At 41.9% G+C, this 15,819-nt stretch overlaps 1 protein-coding gene, 1 long non-coding RNA gene and 2 other non-coding genes across 11 annotated transcripts in view; 3 read left to right on the top strand and 1 right to left on the bottom strand.

Moving 5' to 3' along the window:
• The window catches only part of ACAA2 (acetyl-CoA acyltransferase 2), a 44,756-nt gene extending 35,805 nt beyond the window's left edge, over positions 1 to 8,951 (bottom strand). The window contains exons 1-2 of the mRNA XM_059039816.2: positions 8,706 to 8,951; positions 471 to 637 (exon numbers count right to left, since the gene is read on the bottom strand). Of these exons, the coding sequence (XP_058895799.1) occupies positions 471 to 637; positions 8,706 to 8,721 (183 nt within the window). The 5' untranslated portion in view covers positions 8,722 to 8,951. The remainder of the gene's footprint in view (positions 1 to 470; positions 638 to 8,705) is intronic.
• The window catches only part of LOC131742259 (uncharacterized), a 124,459-nt gene continuing 116,983 nt past the window's right edge, over positions 8,344 to 15,819 (top strand). For all 8 annotated transcript variants that reach the window (XR_010836903.1, XR_010836904.1, XR_010836906.1 and 5 more), the window contains exons 1-2: positions 8,344 to 9,310; positions 11,613 to 11,792. This is a non-coding gene — a long non-coding RNA (uncharacterized lncRNA). The remainder of the gene's footprint in view (positions 9,311 to 11,612; positions 11,793 to 15,819) is intronic.
• On the top strand, positions 9,611 to 9,751 carry LOC131743014 (small Cajal body-specific RNA 17). The gene has a single exon (XR_009331674.1). It is a non-coding gene; the product is annotated as a small Cajal body-specific RNA 17 (non-coding RNA).
• Positions 9,829 to 9,911, top strand: LOC131743007 (small Cajal body-specific RNA 18). Its single transcript, XR_009331666.1, has one exon. It is a non-coding gene; the product is annotated as a small Cajal body-specific RNA 18 (non-coding RNA).

Genomic DNA, 15,819 nt, shown 5'->3' with positions numbered 1-15,819 from the left:
AATTACTACAAATGAATCACCCATTTTGTACACCATACATAGCAAGGTAGAGGGTAAAGGAGCTTCTCATTTCCCACAAAACGCTGACCAAGCTCCTACTGTGTGTAAGAAATTATGGGAGATGTGTTGCATTGCTTGGGTTTGCTACCCTCCTTAGTGGCACACAGAGAGAACCAATTTACTTCAGATAAGTCAAGGAAATTAATTTGCTATTTAAGAAGCAATAAAATGTATCCCAAGTCCCAGACAGATCCCAGACAGATATATAGTTTCTGAATATATGTTCTTGAATTATATATGTCCTTTTGAATTATATATGCCATTGTTTCTGGAGTCAGAGGACTCCTCAAATTATGAATACCTTCAACTATTATTAACTAGTACACAATTACAACACGTTAAAGGAATTATTTTTAGAAACTGATAAAAGAAAGCAATAGGAATGAATATGTCCCTTCAGCCCTACTAACCTGCATGACGTTGCCTACAACGACACTATCAATAGTTTCAGGCGAGACTTTGCCAGCAGACAAGGCAGCCCTGGCAGCAGATTCAGCCAAGTCAGTAGCTGTGAAGTCTGTCAGAAGACCTCCATAAGCTCCAAAGGGTGTCCGCTTAGCAGCAACAATGAACACACCTATTGCAAAGAGGAGAGATTTATAAGCAACTACAGGTTAGTCAGTGTCCCTGACATGCTTTAAATAATTTCACTGTGAACCTTACTGTAAAGTACAATTTTCAATTAAATAACTAAAAATCTTTGTCACATAATAATACATAGAATGGGTCACACTCACAGAAGCAGTACTAAAAGTTATCATTGAGATCAATACCTACATGCTGGCACCAAGAACCGCACTTCAGGCTATGATGTAAATCCATTTTGGCTAGACGACATTCTTATAATCTGATGTTTTGCAATGCTAGAAACATTTGTTTAAAACGAAATGCTTCTTCTATTTGCTGGAGTATATTGCCTAAGTCATAGAATCAAAGAATATCCCAACTAGAAGTTACCTTAAGGTTGTTTGAGGCCAACCACTCATCCTATAAGAACATCCTCTAGAATATTCCTGACAAGAGGTCCTCTCTAACTTCTGCTGAAGAACTTTCCGAAAGAAGGCATGCTCCATTGTGTGAAGCAGTGTGCCCGTGAATAGGCAACATAACCTAACGATTTTTTTTCTCATACTGAGCTGGCTTAGCTTACCAAGTCTTCCATCTACCAATCGTAGTTCTATCCAAATGCATTCCAAACTCAGACAGATTATACAGCTTCTAGAACATACACTGCTTTGAATTTGTATTACATATGTCACTGCTTCTAGAGTCAGAGGATAACTCAAATTACAAATTTCAAATAATGTGAACTATTATCTTTTACTCTTAGAATAAAATGAGCAAAACAGATGACCTTCATCATGGGTAGCCCCTCCAGTATCTGGAGTCAGCTAACCTGTAAAATTCCCCAGACCTAATGACTCTTTTCCCAAATACATAAAAAGCATTCTTTCAACAGTTCTTTATTTAACATTAATTCTGGTTGTTTTTCTCTAAAGACACTCTCATTTGCTAATATCCTATTATAATGTGTCAGTTAGAACGTAACAAAGTTTCCTACATCTGACCTAACCACAAAGGATACAGAGGAATTATCTATACAACTATTTTTGCAAAGACTACAAATTTGCAGTATCATTATTGGTTCGATTGGTGTCCCTGTACAGATAAATACAAATTGTCCCTTCCCAAGGCACTCTACTGCCACCTGCCAAAAAATATATATATATGGTTAACAAATCTACAATGACTATGATATGAGTGGCACCCACTAGAGTTGCAAAATGCAAAGCCTGCATACTGGGGAACAGCATCAGTTACAGCAGCTTCATCACACTAACATTTATTAGGCACCTACTGAGTACTAGACACCTCATCACTTGTCATATAGTATCTAATCTTCCCAACAACTCTGCAAGGTAAATATTACAGTTAACATACAGGGGCACTTACTGTATGATGGACTTCATGCATGATGCTTCGTATACACTAACTAAATTTTCCCAAAGACCATCTGAGCACACATTTCCACATCTTGCCAAGAAACTAAGGGACTTTTAACAATGGGTTTGTACCCAGATATTGACCTATAATTGAGACCATGCAAACATCATACCACTATTGTTATCTGGATACAATTCTCCTGTTTATGTTAGAGATCTCTTTCCATGGAACAAACTAAATCTATCCTAAAAAAAATTCCAGCTTCTTCTTTCATTCCTACTTTGAGAAATTTACAGTCTAAAAGAATGTTAGGAGCAACATATATAACTATACTTTAGAACAGATCCAATCAGTTCTTTACAGATAAAATATTCAGATACTTACAAAAGGCCATAAATGTTGGTTTGGTGCACTACAAATGTTTTCCTCTGAGATGGGTTATTCTGGGCCACTATGCCTTCCTGTAAACATCCTCTAATCCTCCTTGATTAATAGTCTCTGCCTATTTTTTTTTTTTTTTTTTTTTGGTTCACGGCCTCTCACTGTTGTGGCCTCTCCCGTTGCAGAGCACAGGCTCCGGACGCGCAGGCTCAGCGGCCACGGCTCACGGGCCCAGCCACTCGGCGACATGTGGGATCTTCCCGGACCGGGGCACGAACCCGTGTCCCCTGCATCGGCAGGCGGACTCTCAACCACTGTGCCACCAGGGAAACCCTCTGCCTATTTTTATACTGGTGTTTGCTTTATTTAGTTTTTCTTTCCCCTTTGCTTGCCTTCTTCCTAATTTTGGTACAGTCCTGCTTCTGGTCATCGCCTAGTATGCTCCTATTTGACCAACTCTCCTGTAGACACTGACGATATATAAGAATGGCTTCAACAAGTCCTTGGAGAATGAACAAAAGTAGGCAGAGGTAGAGTAGATATGGGAAAAGGGAATAGCACAGGGTGAGTGTCCAAGTTATTTATAACCTCTAACTTGAAGGCCAGAAGCTCACGCTAAATAGAATGGCGAGAATTCAGAAACTCAAAGTCTTGTTGGCTTGAAGAATCTGAGAACTGAGTTTATGGCAATCACAGATACTGGAAACTGAGGGGGGGATCTGTGAAAGAAAAGCACCACAGTGGGGAGCCCAAATATCTGGCTGAATCCTTAATCATGAACCTGTGGGGACAGCTACAACCACCTCAGCTAAGCCTAAATGAATTAGTTAGATTTGAGCTACTGCCCTCTACAGGGGAGACAGAGTGTGCAGTTTGAGTTCAGCCAAATTAACTGCCTGCAAAAATAGTTAAATAAATAATCGGTAAGTCAATACTTTTTGCAAAGTACCAGAATCCAGTCTCTACAATGGCTCACCTGCACTGTCCACCACACAATCCCAAATTTATTCACCTATGAAGAAACAAGCAAATACAGGCATATCTCAAGAGATATTACAGGTTTGGATCCAGACTACTGCAATTAAGCAAGTCGCACGAATTCTTGTCTTCCAGTGCCTATAAAAGTTACGCTTCTACTGTAGACTGTTAAGTGTGCAATAACATTATGTCTAAAAAAAATGTGCATACTTTAATTTAAAAAATACTTTATTGCTAAAAAATACTAACCATCATCTGAGCCTTCAGTGAGTTGTAATCTTTTTGCCGATGGAGGGTTTGAAACATTGTGAGACTCACCAAAATGTAACACGGAAACAAAGTGAGCAAACGTTGTAGGAAAAATGGCACCAATAAACTTGCTCAACTGCAGGGTTGCCACAAACTTTCAATTTGTAAAAAACTGCAGTATTTGCAAAGTGCAATAAAATGACATATGCCTGTGTGACTCATTCTTGAGATAAAAGAAAATCAACAGCAACCAACCCCAAGATGACCCAGATGTTAGAATTAGCAGACAAGGATTTTAAAGCAGCTGTCTATCATAACTATGCTAAAGGATGTATAGAAAACTTTGTTCATAATAAAGGATAGGACATCTCCACAAAGAAAAAAAAAAGCTTAAAAAAAAGAACCAAAGTGAAAATTCTAAAACTGAAAAATATCTGAAATAAGGTATACACCGAATGGGTGTAAAAGCAGAATGGAAGTGAAAGAGTAAGATTCAGTGACCTTGAAAGAGATAACTAGACATTACCTGATCTGAAGAACAGAGGAAAAAGATGATTGGGGAAAACAAAACAAAACAAAAAACATGGGCAAAGTCTGACAAAGGAACAAAGGCAATTCAATGGAGAAAGAATAGTCTTTTCAATAACTGGTACTGGAACAACTGGACATCCACATGCAAACAACAACAACAATAAAGTAGACACACCTTACACCTTTCATAAAAATTAGCTCAAATTGGAACACAGACTTAAAGAAAAAATTCAAAGACTATAAAACTCCTAGAAGATACCAAAGGAGAAAATCTAGATGACCTTTGGTTTGGCTTGGTGATAACTTTTTAGATACAATACTAAAAGCACAATCCATGAAAGAAAAACCTGGACTTTATTAAAATTGAAAACTTCTGCTCTTCAAAAGACATTACTAAAAGCACAAAAAGACAAGCCACGGACTGGGAGAAAATACTTGCAAAACACTTATCTGATAAAGGGCTGGTATCTAACATACACAAAGAGCTCTTCAAACTCAATAATAAGAAAACAAACAACCCAGTTAAAAATGCATAAAAAATGTGAACAGACACCTTACCAAAGATACGATACAAATGGCAAATAGCCATATGAAAAGATGTTTGACATCATGTTATTAGGTAACTGCAAATTAAACTAACAAAGAGATACTATCCCACAACTATTAGAATGGCTAAAATCCAGAAAACACTGGCAATACAAAACGTTGGTGAGGATGTGGACCAAAAGAAACTCACCCACTGCTTCTGGGAATGCAACATGGTACAGCCACTTTGGAAGACAGTGTGGCAGTTGCTTCCAAAACTAAAACTAACCATACTCCACCCATATGATCTAGTAGTCACACTCCTTTGTATTTACCCCAGTGAGTTGAAAACTTAGGTCCACACAAAAACCTGTATACAAATGTTTATAGCGGCTTTATTCATAATTGTTAAAACTTGGAAGCAGCCAAGATGTTCTTCAGTTGATGAATGGATGAACTGTGGTAGACTCATACAATGGAATATTCTTCAGCACTAAAAAGAAATGTGGTATCAAGTCATGAAAAGACATGAAAGAAACTTAAATGCATATTGCTGGTGAAAGAAACCAATCTGAAAAGGCTACACACTGTATGAGTCCAACTATACTACACCTAGAAATGGCAAAATTATGGAGACAGTAAAAAGACCAGCGGTTATCAGGGGTTGGGGGTGGTAGGGAAGGAGAAATGAATGGGTAGATCACAGGGAAATTTTAGGGCAGTGAAACTACTCTTTATGATACTATTATGGTAGATACATGCCATTATACATTTGTCAAAACCTATAGAACTATACAACACAGCAAATGAAACTTAATGTAAACTGTGGACTTTAGTTAAAAATAATATATCAGTATTGGTTCATCAATTGTAACAAATGTACCACATTCATGCTGTTAATAATAGGGGATAATGAAGTGAGGCGAGGAAGTATATGGGAATGCTCTGTACTTTCTGTTCAATTTTTCTATAAAACCAAAAGATAAATTTACAGATTCAAGCTCAGTAAACTCCAAAGTGAATAAATGCAAAATACACGCACACACTCACTCATCTTGGCACATCACTGTCAAACTTCTCAAAACGAAAGACAAAATCTCAAAAGCCAGAAAAAATGATACATTGCATATATGAAAATGATTCGAACTGAACATTGACTTTTCAGAAACAATGAAGGCACATTTCATTTGCTTCTCCATAAATTTCCTGTCATGAGTTTTTTCTTTGTATTTCATAATCTAAGAAAGCATTTTTGTGTGGGAAGTGCATATGGTGAAATATGAGAAATCTACCAAAGAGTGTGCGTGTGTGAAAATGAAAATAAAAGCAAGAACTTCACCTTTCCTTACATCACGTCTGCTTACTTGCAGCTCCCAGGCTGTAAAGGTTAGCATGAGCAAGGCTAAAACTGAACTAATACATTTTGAATGGGGAAAAAGCTATTAAGTGTATTTTAAAAAATAATCTGGCATGTGTAGGTACAAAGACTAGACAATCTAAAGGATTTTTTCCTGTAATTTCATAAACTGGATACCATGGCAATAATTATTTGATCTGATGTCGATTTTATGTGGAAGTTGAAAGGTCTAAAACTTAACAATCATTAACACCCAGCTAAGATCTTGTGTATTTTAAAAGGCTCTGAAAATTCAGAGGTTAAAGATTTTTACTGAAAGACAATGAAAAGATATATTAATCCAGAGCATAGTGAGTCAGAAACACCAGGAAAGGGCCTGGCAATGTGGCAAATGTGACCTCAGAGGAAAAATAACACTAGAAGCGAAAGAGGAATTCTGCCTTCCTTGCTATTACATTGTTAGGCAAATATTTACTCATTTAATTACAGCAACTGCCGACAGCAACCAAAGCTAACAAGGAAAACTGTTGCTTCTGTATCCACTTCAGTTTCAGGATTAATCTGGCAGCGCCCTGACCCCCGCCCCGGCCTGCCCACCTCACCTGCCTTGAGGGTTGCACAAACATTCCCAGCAAAGCTAAGGAGCAGTAAGAGAGTTAATATTTGTTGAGTGCAACCCTTCTACCAAGCCCCGGGATTGGTGCTAATAAAAACCTGGGGTATTGGTTCTACAGAAATCTGATAAATTAATGACAATCTTTACCAAAGTCAATTATGCTCCCATTCAAATGTGTCCTTTTCCCTACAAGAATCAGTCGCACGTTCTCTCTTACCCACTAGTCCTGCAATCACCTAGTATGCTACTTGAGAGAAGTACGTATCTGTAATGTATTCTAACTAACCAATAACAAGACACTAACTACCATTAGAGACAAGCCATTCTACCTTTCTGGACATCAGTAAAACAGGGATACATTCCCTGCAAAACAGGGAAATGGATAAAAATACGATCACTAACTTTAACACCATAGTGAATGGTATCCCAAATTTATAAACTTCATACTCCCTTAATGCAGGTGTTGATGTACATCCTTTTCCCTTACTGGGTTCACAGTTTTCATCAAATTTTCAAAGGGGTCTGTATTAAAATAAAGTGGTCAGAACCACTGATAAATTCTTATACAGAGAAATCAATAAAAATATAATTTCCTTTTAAAGAAGATAGCTCATGACCATGCATCTTTTAAATAATTTGGGTTTTTTTTTAATACCTCATCTAAAAAAATCAATATGCTGCTTTATTAAATTCAGAATTGGAAAGAGCACTGACAAATTAAATTAAATCCTCTTGTCTCAGAATACCTATTTCTCACTTGAACTGTTCACATGTCATTTTGGCTCTTCTGAGCTCCAAATCCCCCTAACCAACTGCCTACCTGATATCTGCACTTGAGCATCTCAATATTCTCTTACAAATCTATCCCTTCCCCAGTTTTCCTCACTCCAAAAGGAGTATCATCATGAACACAATTCCTCAAACCAGAAACCTGGTCATTCTTGACATTTCCTTCTCATTGACCTGCCACATCCAACCTATCACCAAGTTCTGTCAATTCCAACTCCAAATCTATCTCAAATCATTTCTCCCCCTTTTCCCCAACTCTACTGCCCCCCACTTGAGCCAAAATAATCATTTGATGTTGCCTGGACCTTTGCAATAGATTCTTAAACGCTCTTAAATTCTCCTCCTTGCTACATAGGCAGCCTCATAGGCCTGAGGAAATGGGGGCAGATTGGATATCAGATCCTGTTATCCTACTTTAAGGTAGGAGATTGCCTTCTTTTGAATTTAGAATAAAACCCCACCTCCTTCACAGAGCCCACAGGGCCCTGGACCACCAGAATGTTGGTTCTTAGATAGATCCTGCCAAGTGTTTTTCTGCCCGGGGCCTTGATATATAAAGTGTTCCATCTGAAGGTTCTTCAAAGGACACATAAAGTAAGGATGAACTTTCATCCTTATTCCACTGACTGCGACCATTTGTTATGAAAAGGGAGTTTACATATATTTTTAAAGTTAATAACCGTAGAATTTATGTACTCAATGACTGCACTCTTCTGGAATCACTCGAAAGAATAGAAGGGAAAGGGATTAAGGAAAGTTCTACAACAGATCGCCACCACCAGCACTGTGGGGGAACAGAAATCCCCTGCCAACTCCATGACAACATTCCTTCCTTCCCCCAAGCCCCGCCCACCCCCAAGACAACATTCCTTCCTTCCCCCAAGCCCCGCCTACCCTCTGACCAAATCCGAGGCCGCCGGGCTCATGGGAAAGGCAACCCTCCGCCCCAGGCCGCCTCTTGCTTATGGCGCCGCCCGGGTCTTCCAAATAGCTAACCTCGAACTAGGTAGGTCACTACCGGGCGAAGGCAAATGACCTTCAAGTCAGAAGCAAGCAAACCGTGGTCTCAACTCTCAGCTGGAAGTTGCAGGGAGATCACTGTCGCTAGTGCCTGACACGTATGTTTTCTCCTGAACCCAAACAGTGCTTTCGGGTTGGGGTTTTATCAAGTCCGCTTTACTTCCTAGGAGGCCTCGACTCCCCCCGCCGGGACCGGGCCCTCCCCCCCCCCCCCCCCCCAACTAGGGGCGAGAGAGGCGAGGCTGTAGGGGTCACCTCGGAGCATGGCCATGGCGGCGGGCGGCAGCGCAGGGGTCCTCCTCGGCGACGCTGACGTACCGGTACCGCCCCGGGCACCCGGACTTTAAGCGCGCGGGGCGGCGCCAGCGTGACCTCGGCCGCGCCTTTTTACCTACTTCGCGCGGCTCAGCCAGCGCTCTCTCTTTTGGCACGACGCAGCCCTCTGCGCCACCCCGTGGGAACCAGGGGTACCAAAACCTCCCGGGGAGACCGGCCTTGGACAAGAGAACGTTCCTCGCAAGCGGATTTTTTTTTTTTTTTTTTGGTGGTACGTGGGCCTCTCACTGCTGTGGCCTCTCCCGTTGCGGAGCATAGGCTCCGGACGCGCAGGCTCAGCGGCCATGGCTCACGGGCCCAGCCGCTCCGCGGCATGTGGGATCTTCCCGGACCGGGGCACGAACCCGTGTCCCCTGCATCTGCAGGCGGATTCTCAACCACTGCGCCACCAGGGAAGCCCGCAAGCGGATTTTTTTAACTCATATCGCTATTTTTAAAGATTTTGTCTTCCAATCAAGAGAATGATTTGATTCTACCCTGTCCATCCTATCCCCGGCCTCTATACGCCCCGCTACCCCCAACAGGTAATTAACGTGCCTCTTCACCCCCACTCCTGAATTTTCTTAAACGTGTGACCAGGCGGCCGAAAGTGTGGAACTGCTTTGAAGGAGGTGGGGTGCGACCGGGCGCTGCCGGCGGACCGGAAGTCGAGTGGGGGGAGGCTCGGAAGACGGCGGGAGGGGATTGGCTGAGCGACTCCCGCAGTCTGGGGAGAGCGGCTGCGGAGACCAGGGGCAGAGGCCTACACTGCGGGGCCGGCGAGGGGGACAGGCCCGGGGAGGTTGGCAGGCGTGGAGTGTAGCGGGTGGCGTAGGGCAGGGGCGCCCCCGGGTCCACGATGCAGCTCCGTATGAAGCCGCAGTATTTTCCTTATATGATCGGGCCCCATGGCTGGCGGCGGCGCTGGCGGAGCCTGAGAGGATTATGAAAACTTGTCAGGCGAAATGGGGCCAGGGAACCGGGGGCTGGGAGATTAGGGTGAGCCGGTTAGGCTACGGATGAGGGAGGTTAGGGATGCCTCTGCCGCTGTAACTGTGAGCCCTGGTCGATGATGACGTGACCACTGCGCAATCTGAGTTCTGGGAACCAGGTGATAGAGTGTGTGCTGAGAACGGACTGAGACCGGGCGAGCAGGAGGCGAGCCGGGCAGAGAAGGGGCAGATCCCCAGCGCCAGGGCTCGGAGGCTGGCCAGGCTGCTTCGGGCTTGATTCGCGTGGTCGGTGTGGTGTGCTCCAAGGACAAAGAACAAGATAAACTAAAAGGGCCAACATCGCCGGAACAGAGAGTTACCAGACCCTTATCACTCTGTCATGCAGCAACCATTGCAACATCTCTGAGCTTTCCCAAGCAGCATGCCTTGCTCTTTCTCCATACCATATATAGAAAGGTATTCATCCCACTGGAAACATGCAGATCCTACCCAATCAGCGGGTGACTCAGAAGTCCCTTTGTTCTCTGGCTATAAAAACAGACAAGCAGGATATATGCCCAGTAGTGGGATTGCGGGCTCCTATCAGCTCCCTGCTTTATGACCACCTAGAGTGGTGGGATAGGGAGGGTGGGAGGGACGGAGACGCAAGAGGGAGGGGATATGGGGATATATGTATATGTATAGCTGATTCATTTTTTTATAAAGCAGAAACTAACACACCATTGTAAAGCAGTTATACTCCAATAAAGATGTTAAAACAAACAAACAAAGCAGACAACCAGCCCACCCTCAGGGTCACTTTCACTGGCTACCAGGAAGTCGGCCAACTGTTCTTGCAGCGACCCTTCTCTTTAATAAACTCTATCTTCCACACATTCTGCCTTGTGTCTGGAAATTCTTTTCCAACCTGTGCTCCGACCACACAGTTGGGAAGGGGTGGTGGGAGGCACTGAGGTGTTCTGTGAGCTATCAGGCAATGCCCGCCCTAGAATCCTGCTTTTCAAAGTCCTTCCTGGCCCTCTCACATTGTGTTTGTTTGTTTGTTCGTTTAATTATTTTTTAACATCTTTATTGGAGTACAACTGTTTTACAATGGTGTGTTAGTTTCTGCTTTACAACAAAGTGAATCAGTTATACATATACATATGTTCCCATATCTCTTCCCTCTTGTGTCACCCTCCCTCCCACCCTCCCAATCCGACCCCTCTAGGTCGTCACAAAGCACAGAGGTGATCTCCCTATGCTATGCGGCTGCTTCCCACTAGCTATCTAATTTACATTGGTAGTGTATATATTTCTATGCCACTCTCTCACTTCGTCACAGCTTACCCTTCCCCTCCCCATATCCTCAAGTCCATGCTATAGTAGGTCTGTGTTTTATTCCCGTCATACCACTAATCTCTTCATGACATTTTTTTTCTTAGTTTCCATATATATGTGTTAGCATACGGTATTTGTTTTTCTCCTTCTGACTTACTTCACTCTGTATGGCAGACTCCAGGTCTATCCACCTGATTACAAATAACTCACTTTCATTTTTTTTTTGGCTGAGTAATATTCCATTGTATATATGTGCCACATCTTTATCCATTCATCTGTTGATGGACACTTAGGTTGCTTCAATGTCCTGGCTATCATAAATAGAGCTGCAATGAACATTTTGGTACATGACTCTTTGAATTATAGTTTTCTCAGGGTATATGCCCAGTAGTGGGATTGTGGGATCTTATGGTAGTTCTATTTGTAGTTTTTTAAGGAACACCCATGCTGTTCTCCATAGTGGCTGCTTCAGTTTACATTCCCAACAGCAGTGCAAGAGTGTTCCCTTTTCTCCCCACCCTCTCCAGCATTTATTGTTTCTAGATTTTTTTTTTTTTTTTTTTTTTTTTTGCAGTACGCGGGCCTCTCACTGCTCTGGCCTCTCCCGTAGTGGAGCAGAGGCTCCGGAGGCGCAGGCTCAGCAGCCATGGCTCACGGGACCAGCCGCTCCGCGGCACGTGAGATCCTCCCGGACCGGGGCACGAACCCGCGTCCCCTGCATCGGCAGGCGGACTCCCAACCACTGCGCCACCAGGTAAGCCCTGTTTCTAGGTTTTTTGATGATGGCCTGACTGGTGTGAGATGATATCTCATTGTAGTTTTGATTTGCATTGCTCTAATGATTAATGATGTTGAGCGTTCTTTCACGTGTTTGTTGGCAATCTGTATATCTTCTTTGGAGAAATGTCGGTTTAGTTCTTCTGCCCATTTTTGGATTGGGTGGTTTGTTTTTTTGGTATTGAGCTGCGTGAGTTGCTTATAAATTTTGGATATTAATCCTTTGTCAGTTGCTTCATTTGCAAATATTTTCTCCCATTCTGAGGGTTGTCTTTTGGTCTTGTCTATGGTATCTTTTGCTGTGCAAAAGCTTTTAAGTTTCATTAGGTCCCATTTGTTTACTTTTGTTTTTCTTTCCATTTCTCTAGGAGGTGGGTCCAAAAGGATCTTGCTGTGATTTATGTCGTAGAGTGTCCTGCCTATGTTTTCCTCTAAGGGTTTGATAGTGTCTGGCCTTACGTTTAGGTCTTTAATCCATTTTGAGTTTATTTCTGTGTATGGTGTTAGGGAGTGTTGTAGTTTCATACTTTTACATGTACCTGTCCAGTTTTCCCAGCACCACTTATTGAAGAGGCTGTCTTTTCTCCACTGTATACCCTTCCCTCCTTTATCAAAGATAAGGTGACCATATGTGTGTGGGTTTATCTCTGGGCTTTCTATCCGGTTCCATTGATGTATATTTGTGTGTTTGTGCCACTACCGTACAGTCTTGACTTGATTACTGTAGCCTTGTAGTATAGTCTGAAGTCAGGGAGCCTGATTCCTCCAGCTCCATTTTTCGTTCTCAAGATTGCTTTGGCTATTCGGGGTCTTTTGTGCTTCCATACAAATTGTGAAATGTTTTGTTCTAGTTCTGTAAAAAATGCCAGCGGTAGTTTGGTAGGGATTGCCTTGAGTCTGTAGATTGCTTTGGGTAGTAGAGTCATTTTCACAATGCTGATTCTTCCAATCCAAGAACATGGTATATTTCTCCACCTGTTTGTATCATCTTTAATTTCTTTCATCAGTGTCTTATAGTTTTCTGTATACAGGTCCTTTGTCTCCTTAGGTAGGTTTATTCCTAGATGTTTTATTCTTTTTGTTGCAGTGGCAAATGGGGGTGTTTTCTTAATTTCACTCTCAGAGTTTTCATCATCCGTGTGTAAGAATGCCAGAGATTTCTGTGCATCAGTTTTGTATCCTGCTACTTTACCAAATTCATTGATTAGCTCTAGCAGTTTTCTGGTAGCATCCTTCGGATTCTCTATGTATAGTATCATGTCATCTGCAAACAGTGACAGCATTACTTCTTCTTTTCCGATTTGGATTCCTTTTATTTCTTTTTCTTCTCTGATTGCTGTGGCTAGAACTTCCAAAACTATGTTGAATAAGAGTGGTGAGAGTGGGCAACCTTGTCTTGTTCCTGATCTTAGTGGAAATGGTTTCAGTTTTTCACCATTGAGAACAATGCTGGCTGTGGGTTTGTCATATATGGCGTTTATTATGTTGAGGAAAGTTCCCTCTCTGCCTACTTTCTGCAGGGTTTTTATCATAAATGGGTGTTGAATTTTGTCAGAAGCTTTCTCTGCATCTATTGAGATGATCATAGGGTTTTCCTTCCTCAGTTTGTTGATATGGTGTATCACGTTGATTGCTTTGCGTATGATGAAGAATCCTTGCATTCCGGGGATAAACCCCACTTGATCATGGTGTATGATCCTTTGAATGTGCTGTTGGATTCTGTTTGCTAGTATTTTGTTGAGGAGTTTTACATCTATGTTCATCAGTGATATTGGCCTGTAGTTTTCTTTCTTTGTGACGTCTTTGTCTGGTTTTGGTATCAGGGTGATGGCGGCCTCATAGAATGAGTTTGGGAGTGTTCCTCCCTCTGCTATCTTTTGGAAGAGTTTGAGAAGGATAGGTGTTGGCTCTTCTCTAAGTGTTTGATAGAATTTGCCCGTGAAGCCATCTGGTCCTGGGCTTTTGTTTGTTGGAAGATTTTTAATCACAGTTTCAATTTCAGTGCTTGTGATTGGTCTGTTCATATTTTCTATTTCTTCCTGGTTCAGTCTTGGCAGGTTGTGCCTTTCTAAGAATTTGTCTACTTCTTCCAGGTTGTCCATTTTATAGGCATACAGTTGCTTGTAGTAATCTCGAATAATCTTTTGTGTTTCTGCAGTGTCAGTTGTTACGTCTCCTCTTTCGTTTCTTTTTATTTTTAAATTTTTAAATTTTAATTAAAAAAAATTTTTTAAAACATCTCTATTGGAGTGTAACTGTTTTACAATGGTGTGTTAGTTTCTGCTTTACAACAAAGTGAATCAGTTATACATACACGTATGTTCCCATATCTCTTCCCTCTTGCGTCTCCCTCCCTCCCACCCCACTAGGTGGTCACAAAGCACAGAGCTGATCTCCTTGTGCTATGCGGCTGCTTCCCTCTAGCTATCTGTTTTACATCGGTGGTGTATATATGTCCATGCCACTCTCTCATTTCGTCACAGCTTACCCTTCCCCCTCCCCATATCCTCAGGTCCATGCTCTAGTAGGTCTGTGTTTTATTCCCGTCCTACCACTAATCCCTTCATGACATTTTTTTTTTCTTAGTTTCCATATATATGTGTTAGCATACGGTATTTGTTTTTCTCCTTCTGACTTACTTCACTCTGTATGGCAGACTCCGGGTCTGTCCACCGCATTACAAATAACTCAGTTTCATTTCTTTTTATGGCTGAGTAACATTCCATTGTATATATGTGCCACATCTTCTTTATCCATTCATCTGTCGATGGACACTTAGGTTGCTTCCGTGTCCTGGCTATTGTAAATAGAGCTGCGATGAACATTTTGGTGCATGGCTCTTTTTGAATTATGGTTTTCTCAGGGTATAAGCCCAGTAGTGGGATTGTGGGGTCGTATGGTAGTCCTATTTGTCGTTTTTTAAGGAACCTCCATACTGTTCTCCATAGTGGCTGTATCAGTTTGCATTGCCACCCGCAGTGCAAGAGCGTTCCCTTTTCTCCACACCCTCTCCAGCATTTATTGTTTCTAGAGTTTTTGATGATGGCCATTCTGACCGGTGTGACATGATAACTCATTGCAGTTTTGATTTGCGTTTCTCATCGCTTCTCGGCCTTTTGGCTAAGATCAAGTGTGATTTCCATTGCTCTAATGATTAATGATGTTGAGCGTTCTTTCACGTGTTTGTTGGCAATCTGTATATCTTCTTTGGAGAAATGTCGGTTTAGTTCTTCTGCCCATTTTTGGATTGGGTGGTTTGTTTTTTTGGTATTGAGCTGCGTGAGTTGCTTATAAATTTTGGATATTAATCCTTTGTCAGTTGCTTCATTTGCAAATATTTTCTCCCATTCTGAGGGTTGTCTTTTGGTCTTGTCTATGGTATCCTTTGCTGTGCAAAAGCTTTTAAGTTTCATTAGGTCCCATTTGTTTACTTTTGTTTTTCTTTCCATTTCTCTAGGAGGTGGGTCCAAAAGGATCTTGCTGTGATTTATGTCGTAGAGTGTCCTGCCTATGTTTTCCTCTAAGGGTTTGATAGTGTCTGGCCTTACGTTTAGGTCTTTAATCCATTTTGAGTTTATTTCTGTGTATGGTGTTAGGGAGTGTTGTAGTTTCATACTTTTACATGTACCTGTCCAGTTTTCCCAGCACCACTTATTGAAGAGGCTGTCTTTTCTCCACTGTATACCCTTCCCTCCTTTATCAAAGATAAGGTGACCATATGTGTGTGGGTTTATCTCTGGGCTTTCTATCCGGTTCCATTGATGTATATTTGTGTGTTTGTGCCACTACCGTACAGTCTTGACTTGATTACTGTAGCCTTGTAGTATAGTCTGAAGTCAGGGAGCCTGATTCCTCCAGCTCCATTTTTCGTTCTCAAGATTGCTTTGGCTATTCGGGGTCTTTTGTGCTTCCATACAAATTGTGAAATGTTTTGTTCTAGTTCTGTAAAAAATGCCAGCGGTAGTTTGATAGGGATTGCCTTGAGTCTGTAGGTTGCTTTGGGT

This window comes from Kogia breviceps, chromosome 15 (genome assembly GCF_026419965.1).
Source record: "Kogia breviceps isolate mKogBre1 chromosome 15, mKogBre1 haplotype 1, whole genome shotgun sequence".
Lineage (NCBI taxonomy): Eukaryota > Metazoa > Chordata > Mammalia > Artiodactyla > Physeteridae > Kogia > Kogia breviceps.
Note: the sequence above shows the minus strand (reverse complement) of the source record. Positions and strands in the feature narration are given on the sequence as shown.